Below are 25,313 nucleotides of genomic sequence, written 5' to 3' on the forward strand. Positions count from 1 at the left end.
CAACTGAGTTGAAAACAATCATAAGAAAGTTATTTTCAGCGTCCCCTTCCAAATCTGATTTTACTGCTTCCATTCAGATTTGACAGCTTAAAAAGATGTACACATACAAACCTGTTGTGAGGCAGCGAGATAACAAAATGTGTTGGTATTCTGTTCAGCTTGTAAAATATACAGATGCACTATTAGTTCTTAACATATATGTGATATATAACATATGATATATATATTACATATATTGGTTTGGATTATTTCATGTTAATAGACGCTACTACAAATACATGTAGTGGAGTCAATGGTATGATAGGTTTCTGAACTGTAGGCCTAGTGGAGTCAAAGTATAAAAGTTATATTAAAACCACTGCTGACATATAATTATGTATCTAGAAGTTGAACAATATGGTTGTAGGTGTCTATAAAAGCTGTTGTATATATGTTGGCATGTGATATTCCTTTTCCTTGTAATTATTGTGCAATTATACTGCACGTTATTAACATTTAACACTGTGTTAAAATACGTTATATTAGCATGACACCAATGTTCATTAATGTGCAATTTCTATCTTTCATAAATAAATAAATCAAAGCCCAAATTTACAAAACTTCACTCTCAATCTTGAGCTTTCCTACGTCACTTCCGCTGTTCCTCTCCGGAAGTACAGTTAATTTTTATTCACAGAAAAAAAAAAACAGCTGTTGTTGAAAAAGAAAACAGCGAAGAGAGTTTCATTGACGGATGTCTTGGCTTTATCTTTTCGCACACATAAGTAAAGTAAGATATACTCTCTCTATTATCTCCTCTGTGTGTCCGCCTGCTGTTTTTACTGACTTAGTAACCGAGTCTCGTATCGTTCATTTGTTGCGAGTTGCTAGCATTAGCTTCCATCACTTCCAGCTAGCACACTTACTAGCAATAGCTAACTGTGCATTTCAGACTGTTAGCACAACTTTTGGGGACACCATTCTCTGTCAGGCTATCGGTAAGATTATATGCAGATGGCAACCAAGTTAGTAATTGTAAATCGTACATTGGGTGACTCACTAACCACCTAGTTTAACTGCGATGTATCACTGTTTATTTCCCGTTAGCCTTTTTTATGATCATAAATACCAGGTAACAGTTAATGCATTTAAAACATGAATATAGTTCCTGTTTATGTTATAGTTATTTCTGTTAAATTTACTTTACACAGATCACTGTTTTGAAAGCATATAATCAATTAACTTCATCAGATGTCTAGCTAAAAATTAAAAGAGGGTGCCTGAAAGTGTTACTTATAGCTTATTTAATACAATTCTAATTAAAGAGTTTGTTCAATTTGTGCTGTTTTCCTGCCTTTTTGTAATACCTATATTTTTGTCACGTATTTTGACAGAATGCATGCCCCAAAGAGAGGGTCATCTCCTGATGATTCTCAGTGCAAGATAAGGAAGTTGGATCAGGATGAGGATGACATGCAATCCACAACTGCACCAGCTATAAATAATACAGCAGCAGACTCACGGAATATACCAGCCAAGTCATCAATACAGAGTTCCCCTCCAAAGGATTCCAGCAAAACCATTTCTGAACCCCCTCTCAAAGAATCCAAGCTCCTAAATGCCACAAGTGCCTCCTGCGGAGAAGCTCCCTCACAGAAAGCTAACTCCAATGCTTCCCTGAAGCGAACAGCCTCCACTGAGTCTGAGGATGAATTAAGTAGTGATAGTAGTAAGACTGACCCTTTCAGAGAGAGGCATGATGGCGACAAGGCACGCTGCATCCGAAAATATTCTAATCGAGTCAAAGCGAAGCGCAAAGCTGAAGAGCCAACGTCTGACCCACAGGAGACAGGCCAAGGGTCACCGTCTGCACCTGAAGGCCCCGTTCAGATGGACCACAATTATGGTAGATTTTCAGATTCAAGTATGGGAGAGCTTGATATGGATCAGAAAAAAGAATCCGCACACTCTGTCACTGAACTACAGGTACAAGTAATGTCAGTTAATGCAACACAAGCAGAGTCAAAATACACTTTAGTCGCTGCAAGCAGAAGTGCAAAGGCTAGCATTGAATTTGAGTGCCCAGACGATCAAATCAAACATGAGGAATTGAAAAATGTAGAAGGCCAAATGCTCAATGATAATAAAACCCCAACATCATGTATAGAGAGCTTAGACCCTGTCACTGCAACATCTAAAGGGTCGCCTTGCATCACATCTGAGGCAGAAGGGATTGAAAAGAAAGACATCAATAACCAAAAGTGTGTAGACAATGAAACTGTTGCACCTGCAGTGGAAACATTGTATAGTACTGGAGAGGCAAATCCATGCTGTGAAGTGGAAATACAGTTAGAGGAGAGCATGAACTCATTTCCTAAAAGTCCTACAGTTAACATCAGTGAAACTGAAACTGAGGACACCACAGAGTCTGTTTCTAAGGAGACATTGGATGTAAAATGTAAAAGTGAGGATGAAGGACAGGAAGCCAATGTCTCCGCAGACCATATTGATGTCGTAGATAAAGCGTTATCAAATGAAACAAACATGGAAGGAGGTGTTAATCCTGAGAGTCAGACTAATAAGAAATTAACACTGCCCACTGGCAATCCAGACACTCAAACAGACCTCAGTGTCAAAATTCAAGTTACTTTCAAAGAGGAATCTAACATCATTCATCACGTGAGCCATGAAGTGCCAGGTGCAATTACCAACTCGTGTGAGGATGTGGAAAAACTAGTACGAAAGTCAGAGGAAAAACGTAAGGAAAGTGATAGGAAAGGAGTCGAGTTCCTGTCGACTCAGACTGTTGCTGTTTCTGCGTCCTTTGCTGAAGTACAAGTGATGGAAAAGACGACTGACAGCTGTACAGAAATTCTGACATCAAATTGTGAGGCTGTTCCTGAGCAAAATCAAAACAAGGTGCTCTCTGAGTGTGTCACAGACTTGAAGGGGCATATTGACACGGACCTGGAGACCAAAATGACAGAGGACAGGAATAAATCAGCACCTAAGGAGGATACACTAAACGGGGGGAACCACATAGGTAATGGCAATACTACGCAAATACCAGCTGTAGTCAAAGAAGTTGTAGAGACAAGGATAGAAAAAGAGAACGACTTTGAGGACATTTCCAATGAAGCCGCCACAATGGAAATACAAATCCAGAAGAGGCAGGAAGTAAGTGAACACACTGCAGACATATCTACAGAATTTAATAAGGATTGTGTTTCAAATTCTAAAATAATGGAACATCACGGCAACCAGGACTTTGAATGCACTAGTGGACGTGAGAGACAGACTACAACGGCATCACAGATGCTTAATCCTGCATCTTCTGTGGAAGTACAAATCCAGGAGAGGCCAAGAGACGACGAACCTATCGCAGAAATGTCTGATAAAACACAGAAACATCCAGTTGCAATTTGCCAGAAAGCTGAAGGCAGGGTTGATGCTGAAGCTCTAGCTGCTGCTGAGAATCTGAATAGAGTAGAGGTGGATATTCAGACGACAACAACAGCGTCAGAAGAGACGTCTGACATTGCACCTACAGTGGATATGCAGACAACAACAGCATCAGAAGAGATGTCTAACATTGCACCTACAGTGGATATGCAGACAACAACCGCATCAGAAGAGACGTCTAACATTGCACCTACAGTGGATATGCAGACAACAACAGCATCAGAAGAGACGTCTAACATCGCACTTACAGTGGATATGCAGACAACAACCGCATCAGAAGAGACGTTTAACATTGCACCTACTCCTACAGTGGATATGCAGGCGACAGTATCAGAAGAGACGTTTAACATTGCACCTACTCCTACAGTGGATATGCAGACAACAGTATCAGAAGAGACGTCTAACATTGCACCTACTCCTACAGTGGATATGCAGGCGACAGTATCAGAGGAGACGTCTAACATTGCACCTACTCCTACAGTGGATGTGCAGACAACAACAGCATCAGAAGAGACGTCTAACATTGCACCTACTCTTACAGTGGATATGCAGACGACAGTATCAGAAGAGAGGTCTAACATTGCACCTACTCCTACAGTGGATATGCAGGCGACAGTATCAGAAGAGACGTCTAACATTGCACCTACTCCTACAGTGGATGTGCAGACAACAACAGCATCAGAAGAGACATCTAACATTGCACCTACAGTGGATATGCAGGCGACAGTATCAGAAGAGACGTCTAACATTGCACCTACTCCTACAGTGGATATGCAGACGACAGTATCAGAAGAGAGGTCTAACATTGCACCTACAGTGGATATGCAGACGACCACAGTATCAGAAGAGAGGTCTAACATTGCACCTACTCCTACAGTGGATCTGCAGACAACAACAGCATCACAAGAGACGTCTAACATTGCACCTACAGTGGATATGCAGGCGACAGTATCAGAAGAGACGTCTAACATTGCACCTAGTCCTACAGTGGATATGCAGACAACAGTATCAGAAGAGACGTCTAACATTGCACCTACTCCTACAGTGGATATGCAGACAACAACAGCATCAGAAGAGACGTCTAACATTGCACCTAGTCCTACAGTGGATCTGCAGACAACAACAGCATCAGAAGAGACGTCTAACATTGCACCTACTCCTACAGTGGATATGCAGACGACAGTAACAGAAGAGAGGTCTAACATTGCACCTACTCCTACAGTGGATCTGCAGACAACAACAGCATCAGAAGAGACGTCTAACATTGCACCTACAGTGGATATGCAAAACCAGGAAGTCATTGAACCCACCACAGACATGTCTGCTGAACTGCATGAGGATCAAAAGGCTGAACATATGGAAAATCCAGCTCCTGTAGTTGAAAGCATAATAGAAGTGGACATGCAGACCACATCATCTGAGGAGATAATTGACAAAGCACATGCACTGGAAATACAAAGTCAAAATGAAGTAAATATCAAGACTGCAGCAACATCAATGGAGATTTCTAACATAGCAGAAACACAAGCCCAGGTGTGCCAAGCAGTCTTTGAACCTGAAACAGACAGCTCTCAAAAAGGTCTTCAGATTCAGACTGCTGAGAGGAATGGAAATGAAAACAAGGTTACCACAGTGTGTGTCAGTGCAACAGAGAATCAAAGAGAAATTGATTTGCAGAGCACAACAACACGAGAGGAGACTTCTGATCCCACAACTAAAGCAGAAACACAGAATCAGAGAAGTCATAAGGTCGAAGAACTCACAACACAGGTCAGCGATCCTAAAGATTTGATTGTGGCAAACACAAGAAGTGAAGAAAACAAGCACACAGTTATCACAGTATGTGTGGATGCATCTGATAATCATATAGAAATGGAGGGGCGACCGACAGCAGCGCCAGAAATTTCTAATCAACCCCTTACAGACGAAATGCAAATCAAGGGGAGCCCAGAACTCCACGCCGAAGCTCAAAATGATCTCGTGACTGCAAGTTGTGAGAGTAAGGAAAAGGAAAATGAGGTTAATGCTGAATGTGTGGATGTTACAGACGTTCAAATAAATATGGAAACTACTAAAACACCGGAGGATATTTTTGATGCAGCACCGACCATGGAGGAGCAAAACCAGAGGACGGGAGGAGTCGATGAACCCACTATAGCCTTATCGAGTGAAACTAACCAACCTCCTCCTTGGCCTGAAAGTGAGGATAATGCCAACATGCAGATACAGCCGAGTGAGAATATCCAAGGGAATATGGATGTTGTAGGTTTATCAACAGAAAGGGTCAGCGATATTGAAGGAGAAGGAACTGGAAGCAATGAAGTAATAGTGTTTGTTTGTGGGCAACCGGATGACGCTGATATTGTAATTCCAGCATCAGGCGAGCCAATTAATACGGTTAATCAGGCAGATGTTGAGATTCATGAAAACCAGATGGTGTATGAGCCCATTAGTAGTCCAGAGAGTAATGATGACAGGGAGATTTCCACAGCATCAGAGAACCACGACGGTGCGTCTTTACTGGACATTCAGAACACTCGGGAGATTGAAGGAGATGTATCAACTAGTAGAGACAACAGTTGTAGCCAGCAACTGGGAAAAGAGGAAGACCTCCAGGAACAAATGTGTGTCCCAGACAGCCAAGATGTTGAAGTGGAGGCACAAACCGTCAGAGTGCCAGAGAGTTGTGTTCCTGCACATTTGGAGGAGAGTAACATGAATGTGAAACAAGTCGCAGTGATCAGCTCCAGCGATGACATCAGCATGCCAGATGGCCAGTCGGAAGATGCTACACTACAAAGAGAAAGGAATGGGTATGCAGATTGTGCCAGTGCCACAGAGGTTTCTGAACAGGTGCAGGAGGTGGCAGACGTCACAGTGACGACAACTACAGCCACCACTAAAGTGGAAATACCAGATAGTACATCTGAGGAGTTTTTTATCTTAGAACCAATGCAAGCGGGTGCATTTCACTACGACATTGTCACTCAAGCAGCGGCTGAATCGGGTTTGTCGGACTCTCTTTCAGAGCAGGTGAATGCAGACGGTCCTTTGGAAGGCGATGTGGAGAATGAAAGGATTTTAAATGGTTCCCAAAGAGCCGACTTCCTGCAGGCAGAAGTGCACCAATGTCACCCAGCTGATGAGATCAAAGTGACCAATTCAAGTGAGGTTGTAGATCAGGAGATGACAGACCAAAGTGTTGAAGTTCTTAAAAATTCCAACCACAGCAGTCACCCGACCTCTGACTTGATGGATGTTAATACCTCAGAGATTGATATGGCAAACTGCCATGCTCAAGTCACGAATGAAGACTGCAATGCACTGATAATAACAAACGCCGATGCTGATTTGGATTTACAAGAAGTGCAGATTCTACAGGAAATAGAGATCGGACGTGAGATTGTAGTCGCAGAGGAAGGGAGTGATGAAGATAGTGACATCATAATAATAAAAAAACTCCAGAAAACACCTGAGGCAGACCCTCCTAAAAAGTCTGAGGAAAAAGCTAAAGACGATACATGTGGGACCAGCTTGAAGCTAAATGAAAAGACTAAAGATGATCAAAAGGGACAGGGGGCAGAAAAACCCAAGAAACAAGAAATGAACACACAGGCCAGAACCAAAGCCCGCCTGGCAGCTCTGGCTGAGCAAAAGGCTGCGGCCTCGAAGAGAACTGCAAACAGACAGCAGCTGAACCTCTTAGCTTTGTGTCACGAAATTGCAGAGGACATTGCTACGGACAGCATGCTGTTAAAGAGGATAGAAGACGAAAAGCTAGCAGCAGCATCAGAAGCCGCATCCAAGAGTGAAACGAGCAAGAAAGAAAGTCCACCTGTTAACAAGCAAGAGGCAGACACTGCTGTTGTTGCAACTCCTGCGGGACCAGAGGAGGGCTCTGCTTCAGTGGCCCCTGCTGAGGAGGCCCCTAAAGCCCGGCCCCCAACTGAGGTAAAGCCCGCTGCAGAGCCCGCCGCAAAGCCCACTCCAGAAACTCCAAAGAGGCGTTTCTTTGTCACGCAGATTTCAGTGCCACTGAAAGCCCATGAGAAGAAGAAGCTAACTAGATATCAGAGGCTAAGACAGGTTGAACTGCAGAGAGAGAAAATGTCTTGGGCACGTGTGAAGAAGCTTAAGTCGGACCAAGCAAATCAGATGTTTTCAGACATGGATTGGCAATCACCGATGTCTGCATCCTTTCCTTTCTCAGTTCCTCCTGTGGCCACAGCTCCTCCTCCACCTGCAGCCGCTCCATCCGTATCACCTCTCCCAAGCCCCGCCTCCAACAGCAAGCCTGCAACACCCAAGGTAGAAGTCCCTAAAGCTGACCCTCCCAAAGCTGAACCCAGTAAGATTGAACCCACTAAAATAGAAACACCCAAAACTGAACCCCCTGAACCTGAAGCTGAAGCCTCCAAAACGGCGACTCCTAACGCTGGAATTCGTAAATCTACAAGGCAAACTAAGGCTCTGACTCCTAAAGAAACCCCTTCTCCGGGGCCCACCCCTAAAGTGACCCGATCAGCAGCAAAGAGGACCCTCCCGGCAGTACCCCCACCCATGCCTAATGGAGTTAAAGCTCAAAAACAGAAGCCCGTTGAGTACAAGCCATACAGGCCTAGGCCAAAGTATTCCTTTGATGATTTTGAACTAGATGACGACCCATTACCAACAAAAAAGCCCGGTCTTCAGCCAAGGCCGACACGACCGGGTGTCCAGTCCAACCCTGCAGCGCAATCTAGACCCACTCTTCAGTCGTTACATCTTGCAAACCAGGCAAGACTCAGAGCTGGACTGATCCCAGGTCAGTTGAGGCCAGCCGGTTCCACAAATCCACCGCTAAAGCCTGCAGTTGCAACGACACCCCAGTTAAAGACCTCAGCTACTGCCACAGCTACTGTCACAGCTACTGTCACAGCTTCTTTAAAACATCCTTTAGTTAAAGCTCAGTTAAAGCCTCCTCTCATGACGTCACCCGAGTCAAAGGCTGTTTCAGCTCCAGGTCAGTCCAGGCCCGCTGCCTCGCCTCAGTTGAAGCCTGCTGGTAGTGAGGGTGCAGCTCAGCTCAGGCAGACAGCATCTCAGTCTGCAGGTTCAACAACATCTGAGACAAAGCCAGCTGTTCCTAAGACCCACGTTGATTCAACATCCCAGAAAACCACACAGAAGCCGTCAGCAGAAGATGGCAAATGCAAGGTAACTCAAAAATGAATTATGCCATAATGCGTGTCACAAAGAGCATTTTTGAAAAACTATGATACTCATCCCTTTCTCTTTTTGTTATTTAGGGTACAGCTAATCCCACCTCTTCCATTCCCGCTAAAGATGGCTCTAAAGTGTCTGACACACTGAAGTGTGAAGAAAAGCCTAAAGGTATGTATTTATTTGCAGCTAGTATTTCTTCTAAACATCTGTCACAGGGTCCCAGAGAATACATAAACAATGCATCAAATGTTTTAATAAAAAAAATAAGGCTTTAAATGGCAAAATGTTTTTCGTTATTGTTTTTTTTAAATCTAATAATAATTGGTCAAATCAGTTCTGTTTAATTGGTCTTAAATGTCATTGTAAGTGCCAGTTAGGAATATTAATTCGAACTTTTTCCTACCAATTCTAACCTTTAGGAACTTTTACATTTCAGACCGTGCCCACAGGATATCTTCCAGTAAACAATGACTTTTATTTGTTCTCTTAAGTATTTCATTTAATTTCACGAAATCTTTGTGAAAATGTATTATGATGTGAATTATCAAGAAGACTTCACATTGTTGTCACAGTTGTTACTCATCGCATGGCAACATAAATCTAAAATAATAGATTTTATTTTCTTGATATACAAAATCACACCGCTGAAATAATCGTACCTTTTCTGACAGTGACTGGTGTGGATCCATCTCCTGAGAACAAGGCACAAACAGTCAAGACAGAAGAGAAGGCATCGGGAAAACCTCAAGAGTAAGAAGATCCTCTCGAGTAAATTGACATGTTTTCTCTCGTAGCAACAGAAATGTGAAATAATGTGTGTTTGTGAACAGACGAGCAGCGGAGACGAGGGATGGCAGGACTCCTCTCTCTGACGCCTGCCTGCAAAAAGAAGTCAAGAAGCTCAAGGAGGCTGACAAAGACAGCACCCAGACCATCATTGTGAGCATATGTCTGTTATTATTGTTCAAGACAACTTTAAAGGATATCAGAAATTGAAGGTTGAGGCCTTCCGGGCTTATTCAAGGGAATATTTTGAGGATGTATTTACACGAGTAGTGATGTGTTGTTTTCCGTGTCTCGCAGGATGCAGGACAGAAGCATTTTGGAGCGGTGGCCTGCAGCGTGTGTGGGATGCTCTACTCTGCTGCCAACCCTGAAGATGAATCTCAGCATCTACTCTTCCACAACCAGTTCATCAGCGCTGTTAAATATGTGGTGAGAGGAGGATTCTTTAAATGAAATGGCTTTATTATTTGTCTTGCCTACTCTCTCACAGTATTGACATAAGTGCATTACACCAAGTATGTGTAGAGTCGTTTACTTGCCAAATAAATAACCAACAGTTAGAGGGTAATCTTATGTGATCGCACGCTAAGTGAATACAACTTTACTTCACTTTTGGGATTCAAACAGATGCCACCAAGTATAGCTAATATTCCTAATGTTCAATACACTTTAAGATTTTAGATTACTTTAAATTGTACAGTGTCCTAACGGCAGCATGCAATAGTGTGTAGCTATGAAATGATGGAGCAAATAAGTAAGGGGTAATGTGCAGCGAGGCGGTCATTATGGGGAAAAGACCACCCGACAGGCTCATCAGGGTGTTCTGTTTGCTTATTACACGGTCATATACTAAACAAACTAACGACTCGACTCCCAATATTAATTGAAATAATTTTATTGACTTAAAAATGATCGTATTTCTTCCGCTAAAAAAAAAAAAAAACTGTTCCACGGCGCACCAACGGCTGGAACTGCAACAACAACAACTTTACGGCGGCACTGTCCAACTCCGTTCACGGCTTCTGATCCACTAACAAGTCCTTAAACACTGCAGAGCCCATACCGTGTTCCTGTTAGTGTTTACTTCCTCTCTGCCTTCTTCTGATGATTTATGTGACGTCCAGCGCTCCGTCTTTTACCCTCTTTCTCTTTCTTGATCCTCCTCAGCAACGGCAGGAACTGCTTCGATAGCGTTTCTGACGAGCTTTTTGATTACAGATTTGAAAACATCGTTGCTTGCTTTAAAAGTAGCACAATTCATTATGTCAAACCTTGGAAAGTATCTAGATATCCCTTCCCTAATGCCAAAGTAACTGAATATGTTTTGCCGTGTGATGTCTATGGCTGGCCCGTTGCGTAAAAAGGAGGCTTTCTGCGCTGTTGTCTTGCATGCAGTTTGCTTTTCGGCCAAACTGTATACAGTTCAATCAAACGGACTTTGTGCAGATGTGAGCGTCCTTAACAACGGTCAATAAGTCCTAGACAGTGGTCTGTACTACTGGATTAACAATGTGTCACGTGTTCTGAATTGACCAATCAGAATCGAGTATTCAACTAAGCCATGTAATAAAACATAATAATAACCTGTAAGGGAAATAATAAAACAATAGTCAAATAATCTGAAGTAAATTTGAAGAAAGAACAGCTACATTACTAACATTAATAGGCAAGCATATTTGCATTATTTGTGCCACATAGGTAGTTACTGTATTTAGTAAATGAAGTAGAAAGCCTCATGTAACATTATGCTTAAGAGTTTATCTTGTAAATTGATCAATTTTTCCCTTCTCTTTTTCAGGGATGGAAGAAAGAGAGGATCCTGGCAGAGTATCCTGATGGCAAGATCATTCTGGTCCTGCCTGATGATCCCAAATATGCTCTGAAGAAGGTACAGTGTGTGAATGGGGATTAACCTTTGCCATCATAGAATTCTTTAACAATGATGGGCATTACTGACGCAATTACAATCTATGAAATCACACATATGATGTTATTCAAATGGAAACTTTCAGAAAAATACCACACCATCATTTGTTATCTTCATTTCCACTAACTTGGTTTTTCTCAGGTGGAGGAGATCAGGGAGATGGTGGACAATGACCTGGGCTTCCAGCAGGTGGAGACCAAGTGTCCCTCTGTGACCAAGACCTTCCTATTCATCTCCCATGATAGGAAAGTGTGTGGATGCCTTATAGCGGAGCACATACAAGAGGTAAGAGACTGCAATCTTTGACACTCGTTTATTACAAAAACATGTTAAGGATGAACGGACTGCATGAGTTTGAACTATACTGAGCCTTTATTTGATTTATTTTAGAACCTGACAGTACAAAATATCACATTTTCAGTTGTAATAATACAGTACAAAATATCTTTCAGTCACATTCACATTTTCAGTACTGCTCCAGGGCAAAATAAAATAAAAAATGTAATAAAGATGACCTACCTTAGAAAAATAAATAAGAAATAATAGTAAATAAACAAAAAGAATAATGATGGAGAGAGAATACAAGTGACATACAAGTGGTGATCTCTCTCTTGCGTCCGGTTATACTTCACTCGCGTTTATGTCCACATCCATCAGAAAACCAAGTTATGTTTTGAGCATGAAAGCTCTACCAGGGGTGTCAAACTCAAATACACAGTGGGGCAACATTTAAAAATCGGTACTAGTCGAGGGCCGGACTCCATGTTCAATTTTTATTGCAAAACTTATTGAAATGAACTTATTGCACATATTAAACCTAGAATTAATAAAAGCTTAAATTATTGCCTATAAAAACAACATGAAACATTAAATAATCAGTTGCATTCGTTTCTTATGGCTCTATCTGCAGAGTAATTTCCTAAGATTACATTTTTCCACAGGCCAACAACAGCTTCAAAAAAACTATTTCCCTCAAAGAAAAAACCAAACATGCCCTGTTTTTTGTGCAGAAGGAAACATCCATTAAACTCAGTGTGCTGCTCTGTGATGCTAGTTCAGATACTTGGCATCTCATCTTGGGTGAAAGGTCATCAATGTTTGGGTCAGGCTCTGAGCTGAGGAGACCCTCAGGATTGAGAGAAGGTGTGCGTGCAATATAGCGGCGGGCCAGATCTAATAGTAATTAGAAATGATCCTGCGGGCCGAAATTAAATCCACCAAGGGCCTGATTTGGCCCCCGGGCCTCGAGTTTGACACATGTGCTCTAGGTCTATAGCTGTCAACTGTTCAAACTGTGATCCCCAGTTCAATACATTTGACAAATTCGACTTGGTTTCCATACTTATTTGATTATGCATTTATTTATTTTTCAAAATTAATTTATTTTTTTATTTTTTTCTAAAATCTTTTCCCACATTTTTATTTTTTTTTGATAGGATATGTATATTTCGGTTAATCGGTTAACCATTTTTTTGGGGGTCGAATATTCGAATGTACTTTTGCTTTCAAATTCCCATCCCTAGGTGGGTGGTTCTGGTTTTAACCATTTCATGGTGATGCACTTCAGGAATGCTGTCAATACAATTCTTAATAGATATGCCTTAGACCTCTCTTCTAGACCCTCAGGTAAAACTGTACTGAGCCTTTATATGATCGCAGGGATACAGGGTGATCGAGGAGCATGGACCGGAGGGCACAGAGGGAGAAAAGGTGATGTTTGAGCGCCAGAGAGCGTGGTGCTGCTCCACGACACCGGAGCCAGCAATCTGTGGTATCAGCCGCATCTGGGTGGTGAACATGATGAGACGCAAGGGCATCGCCTCCCGCATGCTGGAGTGCCTCAGGTCAGAACATCTTCAAAACCACCTGTAGTTGATTTGATAAAGGCTCAAAATAACCGACATAATGACATTTTGTTCTTCCCTCCACAGGAACAACTTTGATTACGGTTCGTACCTGAGCAAAGACGAGATCGCTTTCTCCGACCCCACACCCGACGGGAAGCTCTTCGCCACACATTATTTTTCCACTTCTCAGTTTTTGGTTTATAACTTTGTGAGTGGAACGCGCTCATCCCAGCCAAAAACTGACGCAGTATGACAGTCTCCAGGAAAAGGTGACAATGGATCGAACCGGGACGCATCATCGCTAAACAGCGTCTGATCCAGATTTGCAAAATGTAAAAAACAAACTGTAAATAACTCCGTGAAGAGGACACACATTGGTTTAAATCTCAGGATGAAAACAACAAGGTGTTGTTAATCATTTTTATTAACTCGCCCTTTAATCCCTCCCCGAATGGTATTTTGAAAAATTAGAGTATTTTCTTCATACACTTTTAAGTAAACAATTGGTTTTATTAGAAGGATAGAGTTTACATGCATGACCTGACAGCAATAGAAAACAAAGAGCCTTTCGTTTATGTTTTCCTTTGAACTCCTGCGAGGTCAAACAGGTGCATTTTAAATGTTATTTTAGAGTTTTGTCCATATTAAGTTGAAATGATTTTTAATTGCATAATGTAGTGTACTTCAACGGATTATCATATCCATCTCTTCACAGCTCAAAGTGAAGCTGCCGTCGTCTCAGATTGGGTTTTAAGCAGCAGCGATCATGTTACTGGCGGATTAAATATGTATTTTTTCCACACAAGTCCCACTGACTTCACTGTCATGTTTTTATTATAACATTTCAAACTGATCATCCTAAAGAGATGTGGGTTGAAGCTGTAGCCAGGGCATTAATTGTGTTCTCTAATTTCCTTAGATCACCTTGCCCGTTTAGTTTTCCGAGCTGAGCCATATACTGTACACCGTTTTTAGCAGGGCATTGGAGCCTAAAACTGTATGAGTGATGTCCTTTTAATTTCACCGAAGCTGTCTATTGCTTTCTTTGTGCCTGAATGAATAATGTGTCACTTACATTTTTGTTTTTTTCCTAGCCATACGTTATGGCTTTTTATTGCGTTAATGTAGAGTATCATTCTCCTTTTACCTAAGTAAAATGGAATGAAATGTATATCAAATGATCATGTAGAGTTATTCATACTATAACAACATTAATAATGGATGTGTTAAGGTTCAGCCTTTATGATTACCAACAGGAACATTTGCTCGGTGATCAACATGAGGGGTTGTATCTCTTCCTCTCTACACAGATTTACAGTATCATTGTACTCCATCCCTTCTTTTCTTTTCCCTACTTGTTAAAGCAATTGCTTTTAGAAAAATGTGTCGTGGAGAAAAAGATATTTGATTTATACGAAGCTGTATGTAAATATTTATTTAAATAATAAACGATTTAAAACAATTTCTCTTACTCAGTTCTCTTTTTTTGTGCTCTTGCATTTCCACTAGCAAGCTTCTGACCCTCTTCAGTCTACATTGTAGTATTAGTCACTAATGCCATCTAGTGGACATTGTTGTTGTATGTTAAAAGATGTAACACTGGATTATTTTTGATTTAAAATGATCATCTTTCGAATGTGAAACGTATTTATGGATCACACCTATAAATGGCCTTAATTTGTATTAATGTTTGACAGGTGTCAATTGTGGGAATTGTCTTGCTGTCATGTATTCTCTTTGTAGTTGCAGATGTAAACACTCCCCTCTTAGTGCATTCCTCGACACTCCTGTCACAACACGGATCAGCTCGATGGCAACTTCTGAGAAACAAAACAACCTTAGAACAACACGGATACTTCCTCAGCCGCAGAGTGAGAAAACAGCTCCTCCACGGAGATCGGATGCTGATCAGCAGGAGAAAAACAACCAAGCTGAGCTTCCTAAGGTATCTCAAACACAGTGGTCACCTTGGCCTGTTGACTTTCACTGACACTAGGACCACCTCGGGACGAAATTCACATTATCTTAGTCTGGGAAAATGTTATCTCACAGTAAAAAAGAATACCCAACATTTGTAAATACACACTTTTATTCTCACACGTCAATTTAAGAGACAAAATTGTCACAGCTGCCAAATTGAAAAAAAAACATGTATTCTAATTATAAATGTTTGGTAAATAAGTATTATGCTATGAAAATCAATGTCTTATTTACACTTTAGACAGCCAATATACAAAAAAACATTCATCAGGATATTAAATGACCATTTCTACAGCTTGCACACAACATGTGTATATATATATATACAGTTACAAAATGTTGACCTGAACTTCATCCCATACCTGAGCTGCAACAACAAAGTGACGTGTTGACTCAGGATGACATCTGCAGGGACTTGATCTGCTTTAAGAGTTTTAAAACAAGATTACACTAATGCTCTCAGGACTTGATTTGTTGACATGCAACCTATAATAAGAAAAGAGCTGCTCCAGAGTGTGGCAAATACACAATCACCATGTAACCAAAAAACTATTTTGACATAATAATGAGCACAAACTCTTAGCTGAGATGGTAAATAAAGGGTTAATACATTGGCTGGTAACACATTCAGCATTTGGCTCAAATGAGTTGACATGATAGTGTATTTTGCCAAGGCTATGGCATCATCAAAATGTAGGCACCAAAGACAATATGTCCTGCTGTAGCTCAACAACTTATTTTTGAACCACTTTTGTTAAAAATGTAAGACGTCCTTACAAGAAAGGACAATTCTGACCACAAAAAGTGTAAAGTACGTCCAACATATCAGGATCCTCGACCCTTCTGCTCCTGACTCCCTGTCCTTTCCCAGGCTGCAACACAACTACCTCAGCATCAGGTGAAGGCTCTACCAGTGGATGCACTTTGTTATCCTTCTTCTTAAAGTCAGTAACGCCAACACCGGGCAGCGTGCCGTTCCTCTCCGCCCACATCTTGGTGTCTTCCAAACTGTCCCTTGTCTCTATGATACCGTCAACCTGAGCGCTGTTCTTGCTAACTATGCTCAGGTCTTCTTGACATGGTTCTGAGTCACTAGCATGGAGAGAAAAGTAGGTGCACTTTCTTGTAAATGTCAACTTTTTGTCCTCCACTTCAATGTTGATACGGGACTGTGAGGTGTTCTCCTCTGTATCCTCACACATTCCTTGGCCTTGAAGAGACTTTGTAGAGTTTTTCTTTATTCCAACCGGGTCTGAAATCGACTTTCTCATCAGCGTGTTTTCTTTAAACAGCCATTGTTCAGGATCAATAGCGTCTTCTGGCCTGACCTGTGCATGAAAAGTAATGCAACGTGCTGCTTCACTCAAGGTGTCCACAGCAGAAGATGAATTGAAATAAGACAACTCAGACATGGCTTTGGCTATGTGGAAAGGCGAGAAAATGCTCGGATGTTCTTTCGTTTTCTCTTTTGTAGCAGATGGGGGCCTTTCGATCACCTCCTCATCTGGTCTCGCTTCTTTTTTGCCATAAAGCCTTTCGATAGTTCTTCTCACAAAGCCTTTAGTGATGGATTTTCGTGCTGAATCATCGTCGCCGCTGGACAGGTCACTTGAAGTCAGAGACTGGTACCCGGCACTAGCTGAGGTCTCCGCTCTTATGTCGGACAGATCTGATGTCTTCAGGCTTGGGAAACGTCCGTGCTGGACATCTGTGGCATTTTTTGCCAGGAACATTTCCCTTATTAATCGTACCTTGTTGCTTTCAGCCTCTGATGTTATAACGCCACTGGAATCGTAGCTGAACGATAACGACGACTGCGGAGGTGATCGGTTGATGGGAGCTGTTTGAGATGTAGGCGATTCAGAGGGGGAGTTCTCCATATCTGACTCGAGATGTCTTTGTGAGGAGCGTTTGATGGCAGAACTCTCGGTTGTCTTCTGTTCATCAGCAACTTTCTTTTCCAAAAGAATGATTCTCTCTGTGACCGATTGGGATATGAATTCTTCAAATTGATGCTTGAGTTTGTCCACGGCCTTTTCATTTGTTGTTACTTTACACTTTGTTGTCAATTCAGGAGCTTCCTTATATCTGTCCATATTGGCCTCTTTTTCTTCTCTTACATCGAAGCTTAATAATGATTTATTCAAGCAGTCGATCTGTCCATCATCGACCTTTGGTTGATCTACTTCTATATGTTCTTCACAGCTGCTGTGGTCATTCCCACTATCTTCACCCGCATTGAATCCATAACTCTTTGTTAAATTGTGAGAATTAATCAAACTGCTATTGGCATATGAATCCTGATTTTCTATCAAGTTTCTTAGACTAATCTCATCACATATTTGTGTTTCGTGTCGGTCCTCATCGTCTGAGCTGACCTCGTTCTCCTCTGTCTCTGCAATCAAATCCTTTAACTCCCTCTGAACTGGAAGATCATCAAGGTATTCTTCCTCCTCAGCCTCGTTGCCAGACACATTTTCCTCAATGATAACCTGTAGTTTCGTACATTCAACCTCTTGCTCCTCTTCCTCTGAACACGGATCATCAACATCTGAGTTGAATGTGCTTTCATCAAAACTGACATTCGGTCCTGTAGAGCCTGCTTGACATCCGATCTCCGATTCCTCTTCCTCTGATATGGACTTGTGTTGGCTATCTGGACTGGAAATAATTTCTTCCCCTCTTACTTCAACATCGTAATCCGGGCTTGGTTGCTTCACCACCTCCTCCTCCTCCTCCTCCTCCTCCTCAGAATGGTTCAAGTTCTCATTTAGTATCCCCTCACATTCAACTTCTTGTTCCTCTTCTGAACTATGTTGCTCAGCTGACTCTGAGCTCGATGCACTCTGCTCACAGCTCACAGTCGCCTCTAAATCTTTAATGGCACTTGACATGCTCTGCCCTTCTTCATCTGAACCTGACTCGTCATAATGGCTAAGCTCGTTCTCAGGGAAACTCTCTTCACTGTACATCCTCATCTGATTAACCTTGTCTTGCTCCTCCAGCTCGAATGTACAACTATCTTCTTCAAAACTCTGCTTGTGGCTGACTACTTCATGAGTTTGATCCCTTTCTTGGTTTGATTTGTCTTCCTTGTGGCCTTGCTCCCAGTTATCTTTAACAAGCACTGATGGCTGCCTTTCATTTGGTATCTCTTTATCATTGGGTTCAGTTGGTGGACATGGAGCCGCACCATCCTGCCCATATTGGCTAGCATTGTCTTTGGTTTCTTTAGTGATCCTGACTGTGTTGGACTGTTTTGGCTGGGCAATGTCTGTGAATGTTCTAATAATGGAGCCCACATCAACCTTAACTTTCTCATCTTGAGCAACAGTCCTTACACCAACACCATCGCCTGTGGAGAATTGGGATATCTTGGCCTTAATGTTGTCTTTTGGTTCCACTTCTATCTCTTCTTCATTGTCCCTTTTGACAATTATTGAAAGAGAGTCCAATTCCTCCTTGAGTTGATCAGGTATGCCAAGAGTATCCACAATCTCATCAATTACATTTTCATCAATGCCACAGTCTTTTTCTGGACCAGCCTGGGTGGCATGTCCGTCTTCTGAATAAATCGGTGTTTCGCTGTGGCTCTTGCATTTGAGTTCCTGAAAGCCCTGCCAACTTTGAAGTAGCTGCTTCGAGGCAGACTGCTGTAAATTGGACAAACTAACTTGTAACTCATTGGAGTCCTCAATGCTGGCAATTTCTCTGAGAGAATCAATCATTTTTAAAGCTTCTGCACAGCTTACGCTGTTTGCATTCAGCTCGACCATATCAAGGTTAGCCATGCCTTCCTTTAGGGTCATGACGGACAAGAAAGCAAGGAGAGCTTTAGTGGATGAGCCAAATGTTGAGGCTACATGAGAAGAGAAGTCAGGCAGGCTGTTGGACTTTTCCAGACATGATCGACGGTTGTTCTGTGTAATCTGTCTAATGGACTTTATTGAGTAGCAAATCTTTTCAAGCACAGGTTTCATGTTTGGCTGATTTGCCATGTGTAATGGCGGGGACATTATTTGTGTTATGGATTTCTCTTCATCTGATGTTGTAATGTCATTTGTCCCCTTATTGTCATCCGTCTGATCAGCTTCCAAAGGCTTACGTTTGTCACAAGTTAGTGTTTTGTCCATTTCAGAGGTTGATTTTACTGTTGAGAGATGCTTTCTGTGGTGTGTTGTTTGCTTTAGTGTATTATCTTTTGGCTCTGATGCACTGTCTGAGGAGAGATTTCTTGAAAGCACGTTCTCACTTGACTTGTGTCTGACAGATGGTGACGCAACGTCCAAAGACTGAGAATATGGAGACATTCTCTTTTGTGATCTAGGTGTATAAAGCTTTCTGATAGTGGAGGGGCTAGCTTTTGGCGATCCATGTCTTTGCATTCCAATATTTGGAGACATTGTTTTATCTGGAATATGGCGTTGCAATGATGTCAATTTTGGAGACTTCTTGTTTTGGCAGTTTCTCTCTAGAGATGGACTGCTTGCTGGAGATGGAATTGTCACATGTTTTTTCACCAAGGTGCTTGGTGATGATGCCTCTTTTTTGGTAAAAAAATTGTTTTTCTCCCTTATTGTCTCTTCCAATGGAAAATCACTTGGTGTTGGGGTGTCACATGATGAAATACTGGCTGATGACATCCTTTCTTCAGATTTTGAACTAGTAGGCGTTATAGTAGTATACCATGACTGACTACTTTCACAATGTAAGATGCTGTTTGAACTGTGTGTCTCTTCTAATGGTGATTCCTTTGTTTGTGGTGTCCCTGTTAAAAGGATACCATTTGGCAGTACATCATTGCACACTGTGTGGACAGGAGAAGATGGTGTGTTTGTTTCTGAAGTGGCATTACTGCATAAAGTATATTTATCTAGACCAGCCTTTCTGATAGACATTTTTCTGTCAAGAGATACATTACTGACCAAAGGGGCCCTTTTAATGGATGGAGCTCTTGTTAATGGTGCATTCCTCTCCGTTGAAGGAATGTCAGTCTGAATTGATGTTGTCATTTCCATGATGTGGTTGGTTGGTGATATGGTCTTGTCAGATGTAGGACTGGTGGATAATGTTAGATTATCTGACATTTGACTGCTCTCTGATGAGAGCCTGTCTAATGGGCTGCTGGGCAATGAGGATGCATCCATCCCACAATATTCAGTGTTTGATAGCTCTGTATCTTCAGCTGGTGGTGGTGGGGGTGGTAGCTCCATTGAAAGACTATTGTAAGATGATTCTTTTATAGGTGGGATTTGGATTGGACTTGATTTATTTTCCAGTTTGCTCACTGATGGCATTTCCCTGGATGTTTCATTAGTTGGTGGATTTTTTTCAGAACAGATATGATTCCAACGCGGAATTGTTGGTTCTGTATTAACCTCAGCTAAACTGTTGCAGTTGTCTGTGTTTGTGGTGGTATGACTACGGACATTTTGCGCATTTTGTGTGGATTTCTCCATTGATGGGCTCGATGCTTTAATTTCAAAAGACTGGATCCTTTGTTTGACAGAACCTCTTAACCCATTCACAGGCAGTTTGTCATTTTTGACTGTTGGACATGATTGTATTTTTTCTTCCAAACACTTAACCTCCTCCGCCACAATCGTCAAGCCATTCCCATTCTCAAACTCCTCATCCCTGCTGTTTTGTGTTTGTATAGGGGTTACTGCTTCTATGCTTTTACTGTCCTCTTCTGGATAGTCCGTGGGGTTAAGATGGGCTTTCTCCAGCCAGTTTTCCACATATTCATTAGTAATAGAACTGGATGAGTTAAAAGCAGGCAAAGATGTGTGTTTGCTGACATCATATGACTCGTTTTTGTTCTTTTTCCCTTGATGCATTGATGTCTGTCGTGTCAGTATTCCCCTAGTTTGGCTGGCTTCATTTGTAGAAACAGTCATGTGGCTTTTTTCTAAATCAGCTGTCTCCAAAGAAGTATCTTTCAATGAAGATGGTATGTTTTGGTCTTCTCGAATACATTTCATTGTGTTCTCCGATTGTTGTGAGCTATTTCTTGCACAACCCCCTTCTCCATCTTGTTTTGGTACCTTTTTGAGCTTTATCATGCTTTTAGGTGTTTTTGATCTTTTCCCATATATTCTCTTAAGGAGTCCAGCACTAGAAAATGTTTTAGCTTTATTACTTTTATCAGTTGCTCCTGTAGAATTATTTTGTTGTCTTTTCCCTGGTGACATAAGCCTAAAAACACGTTTCTTCATGACTTTTGGTTTTGTGGATACCCTCTTATCTTTATTGGCCTCTCGTTGTTGGGGCTTCTTGCTTTTCGTGGGCTTTTTGAAACGTTGTTGAGCATTTCTTTTCTGAATTGCACCAGTCTTGAGTGAAGGCGAAGTTAAATCAGAATTGACGGACTGACTCTCATTTCTCAACATGCTTATTGACTCAGAAGCTGATAATGTCCCCCAGAGCTGGAGTTCACACTCATTATTGGAAGAGAGCTGTCCAGTGTCTGAAGTAGCTAGCCTGCAAAGAGGAACCCCAGAAGCAGTTCCTTGTGAACTATGGTTTGCAAATAAACTTTCCTGGTAGGTCTGCTGTTCATATACATGTAGGACGGTTTCCTGGACCTCCTCTTCGTTGGATTCAATCTGCAGGATTTCAGACATCAGACCTGTTGATTTGAAGGTGGACACATTTCTGCTGTTGCCATCGAAAGAGCTAATTATTCTAGGTTTGGGCACTGGTCTACTGCTACTCTGTTTGACCATGCAGTACTGCTCTGTCATGGCCCCATTTTCCATCTGCTCTCTGAAGGAGTAGGAACCGACCATATCTTCCCGAATCCCCTCTGCCGTCAATAATTGTATACTCTCCAGAGATGTTTGCTTTTTTCTCATTTGCTTCCGCTCTGGTGTAGAAGTACTCCTAGGGGACACCACCTCCCTGTGTACTTTGGTATCGTCCTCTTCTCTGCCACTCTCACTGAAAGCTCCATTGCACAGTGATGGAGGATTATCGTCATTGTTATCATGAGGTCTGTCCTTGTTGATGGTATCGGTGGAGGCAGCAGTGCTTTGTAATTCCTGTGAGTTTGGTTTTGCTGAGCTGATCTCCCGCTCTGCATCAAGCTCGGGCAAACAGGTCTCATTAAGCTGATTGGCTACAGCTGAGCGTGACAGAGTGGTCGTCCAATGGATGGTTTCCTCTTCCTTGATTGTCAGGCGCACTTTCATCTCCACTGTCATGCTACCATCTTGGTTCACACGAAAGGACTTTTCAATGTCGTCCTCCGAGGGCAGGACGCTTTCATGCCCTTCAGGTGTTTCTGGTACTGATTCCAGCATACGACTTGACTCCAACTCCAATGAGTGACTAGCTAGGTCGTATGAACTTCCTGCAATGGAGTTATGAATCCGATTCACGATGTACTTCTCGGATGAGGAGGAGAAAGTTCTTGATTTTGAAGTGCATGATAGGGACTTCTTTTTACCTTTTGATTCAAATAAATGATATGTGTACAAAAAAGGTTCATGTTGTGAAATATCCAAAGATTTAGGGCAATGATTGAAGAGGATTGGTAGGCAGTTGGAGAGGAAGCCAAGAAGCATGAAGGAGAAGAAAGAGAAGGGAAAAAAAGAAACATTTAAAAGTGAGTACAACATTTCACAGCTGATGAAGAGCAATAGCCGAGTTGACAGTGTATGTAAGTAATCCACAGTGCTACACATAATGTCATGGCCTCAGCACTTTCAGGCTTCATCCAATGAGAGCAAGTAGATTACTGCAGACACACTGTATGTTTGCATCAATGGAATAAATATTCTTAAAACCTAAGTAAAATAATTGCTTAGAAAATAAAACAATTCTAAACTTACGTTTTAAAGCCCTTAGTCTTCTTGAACCCACTCTTTTGGCAGGCAGCATTGTTGAACCTGGTGATTTCTGTTCATTGTAGTTTGCATGCCTGAATGGCTCCCTGCCTACAGCCACTACAGTCCCAGAGCACAATATCAAGCCTGGAAGATCATCCACCTGCAGAAAGAACACTTTTTTAGCACTAGAATGAAAAACTTGAATGTACATCTGATAAGGAGTGACTTAATTGCTAATTGCATGCAGTGTATGTGTGACAAATCTTAATTAAATGTAGTGCTTGTTCAAATGGCACCTTGCAATACCACCCTGCTCTGAATTGACATGACATCCATGACCTTAAGCCTTACAGTGCAGTATCCCAGAATGCTTCAGTACGTATTAGGGTGAGTTGCTAAAGAAGATTAACACTTTCTCTCCTTGTGACAGTTATAACTGGTTCAACAGGTTCAAGCCAGTTCTCTATGGAACAGCAATGAACTCACCGGAACATAAAACGTATATATTAGCATCGTAATGTCTCAAGTTAAATGCTACAAAGATATCTGCTTACATATCCGTTTTCAAAAAAACAGTTATGTAATAATATGGTTGTGGTTCCTCAAGAGGAGGGTATACTGTTCCTGTTTTAAAAGGGAAATGAAATATGTTATGTGTATTATTTATATGTACTTCTAGTAAGTTGTCATAGTGCTATTTTCTCCTTAGAAATGAATTGTATGGACATATAGGAGTCACTCACTCGTCTTCCATCAGCTGTGTGCAATTTTGCCACTTGGTACTGTACCAGCTCTGAAATATAATCCAGGATGGACTCAAAGGATGGTGTAGTCCTCTTGTGAAGCACCACTGTGTGTTTAACAGTGGGGTCCCCATTGCAAAAAACCAGTAGCTTCTTTGGGGTGCGCATAAACACTTGCTCATGCTTCTGGAGGTTCTTCCCGGGGAAAGACCTGGCCTGCTGGACGGTCCGGCGGCGGGAACTAACAGGCCTTGCGTTGTACCATGGCAGCGGCTTCTTCCTGGCCAATGCCAGGTTGAACGGTTTGACCTTACGGTTATCGGAGCAGATGTAGGATTTTCCATCCTCCAGTTCATCCAAAGTATGGACTGCATGAACCCCCCGAGGAGTGGTGATGTTCCTCACCCCAAACGGCAGGGGAACCTTTTTAGAGAGACTGTCCAGAAGAGCGTCAAATGTTTTAAAGGTGCGGTTGTTGATGACCATGCGCAGGCCATTGAACTGAGGGTCTCCACTTTTGTAAAAGCAGACCCTCTTTGATAGGATGGGGTCAATGACTCTCGCATGGCGTGGGGTGCCAAAGGAGTGCCCACTCCCCGATGACTGTTCAGGGGGGACCCTCGGAAACCCCATCTCGCTCATAATGGCCGATCAGCTGGAAGGGGAGCGAAATAGAGGTAAGGAATCTGTTTCTTTCACTTCCCATTGTAGGAAATGATTTGATTTTATAGAAAAGCTTTTTGCCAATAATCTATAGTTAAGTACTGCAAAAGGTTTATCAAGTTGCTCTAGCACGTTAAGTAATGTGGTAAAGAGTAAACAAATATCTTTATATCTATTTTTGTTCAGTTTCCAGTGATGCACAACAAATCATCACAACATTCAATAACAGAAGACTTCAGGAAATCTATGAAAAAAATGATTGTCTCTCGGTCAGACACACACATAACATAACACCACAACTTTAATGATGTGCGTAAACAAGTGAAACTTCCGGCTAGCATATGTTGTTTACTTCACAGTGGCCATTAGGTAAATCACCCTAATTCTGGGAATCATGCCACGTGAACGCCATCTTTAATTATTTGATTACCCGGGTTGTAGCACTATAACACGCGATACACGTTAGACTAATTATTGTACTAGCTTCTTTTTTTCCCTCTTATGCTAAGAGAAATATGCTAAACCACATGTTAGTGTTTTACTTTTAATATATAAAGTGCATATATACAAATATCAATTCAAACTGTAACCCTATGTTGTATAACATCTCTGATGCACTTCAAATTAATCCATCACAACTTTTTGAATATTGAATTGCTATATAGTGTACAGCTCATGTGAAAAAAGTGCATCAGTGCTAAATTGCAAACCATTTTTATTTTATTTTATTTAAATTGCTAATCGGTCATTGTAATAGTCACTTAAAAAGTTAGTAAAATGTATTAAAATGTATTATTTAGTATTTGTAGTTTGAGCAGTACAAGTTATGCTGTATTTTCTGTTAATAAAAATGTATAATATTCTTTTTTATAAGTAGGAAGGACAATAT

The 25,313-nt window shown here is 41.6% G+C and overlaps 2 protein-coding genes across 2 annotated transcripts; one reads left to right on the forward strand and one right to left on the reverse strand.

The window, feature by feature from the left end:
* Positions 1 to 658: 658 nt before the first annotated feature.
* Positions 659 to 14,668, forward strand: LOC307026327 (uncharacterized protein). The gene is made up of 10 exons (XM_079661646.1): positions 659 to 769; positions 1,374 to 8,637; positions 8,730 to 8,814; positions 9,318 to 9,396; positions 9,477 to 9,585; positions 9,730 to 9,861; positions 11,231 to 11,320; positions 11,501 to 11,644; positions 13,019 to 13,203; positions 13,291 to 14,668. Exons 2-10 carry the CDS (start codon positions 1,375 to 1,377, stop codon positions 13,457 to 13,459), a joined length of 8,256 nt encoding a protein of 2,751 aa, XP_079517772.1. The 5' UTR covers positions 659 to 769; position 1,374; the 3' UTR covers positions 13,460 to 14,668.
* A 674-nt stretch (positions 14,669 to 15,342) lies between these two features.
* LOC307026454 (uncharacterized protein) lies at positions 15,343 to 24,740 on the reverse strand. The gene is made up of 3 exons (XM_079661845.1): positions 23,762 to 24,740; positions 23,022 to 23,178; positions 15,343 to 22,636 (listed from the first exon to the last, which is right to left on the reverse strand). Exons 1-3 carry the CDS (start codon positions 24,401 to 24,403, stop codon positions 15,960 to 15,962), a joined length of 7,476 nt encoding a protein of 2,491 aa, XP_079517971.1. The 5' UTR covers positions 24,404 to 24,740; the 3' UTR covers positions 15,343 to 15,959.
* Positions 24,741 to 25,313: the final 573 nt, after the last annotated feature.

Source organism: Notothenia rossii (genome assembly GCF_949606895.1).
Source record: "Notothenia rossii genome assembly, chromosome: 12".
NCBI lineage: Eukaryota > Metazoa > Chordata > Actinopteri > Perciformes > Nototheniidae > Notothenia > Notothenia rossii.

Excerpts from the sequence above, each read along its gene's own strand:
- LOC307026327 (XM_079661646.1), top strand. The coding sequence starts at position 1,375 with ATGCATGCCCCAAAGAGAGGGTCATCTCCTGATGATTCTCAGTGCAAG. Across the intron at positions 9,586-9,729 it reads ACAGCACCCAGACCATCATT|GATGCAGGACAGAAGCATTT; the intron begins GTGAGCATATGT and ends CGTGTCTCGCAG. Across the intron at positions 9,862-11,230 it reads TCAGCGCTGTTAAATATGTG|GGATGGAAGAAAGAGAGGAT; the intron begins GTGAGAGGAGGA and ends TCTCTTTTTCAG.
- LOC307026454 (XM_079661845.1), bottom strand. The coding sequence starts at position 24,403 with ATGAGCGAGATGGGGTTTCCGAGGGTCCCCCCTGAACAGTCATCGGGG. Across the intron at positions 23,179-23,761 it reads ACACAGCTGATGGAAGACGA|GTGGATGATCTTCCAGGCTT; the intron begins GTGAGTGACTCC and ends TTCTTTCTGCAG. Across the intron at positions 22,637-23,021 it reads AAGACTAAGGGCTTTAAAAC|GTAAAAAGAAGTCCCTATCA; the intron begins GTAAGTTTAGAA and ends TTGAATCAAAAG.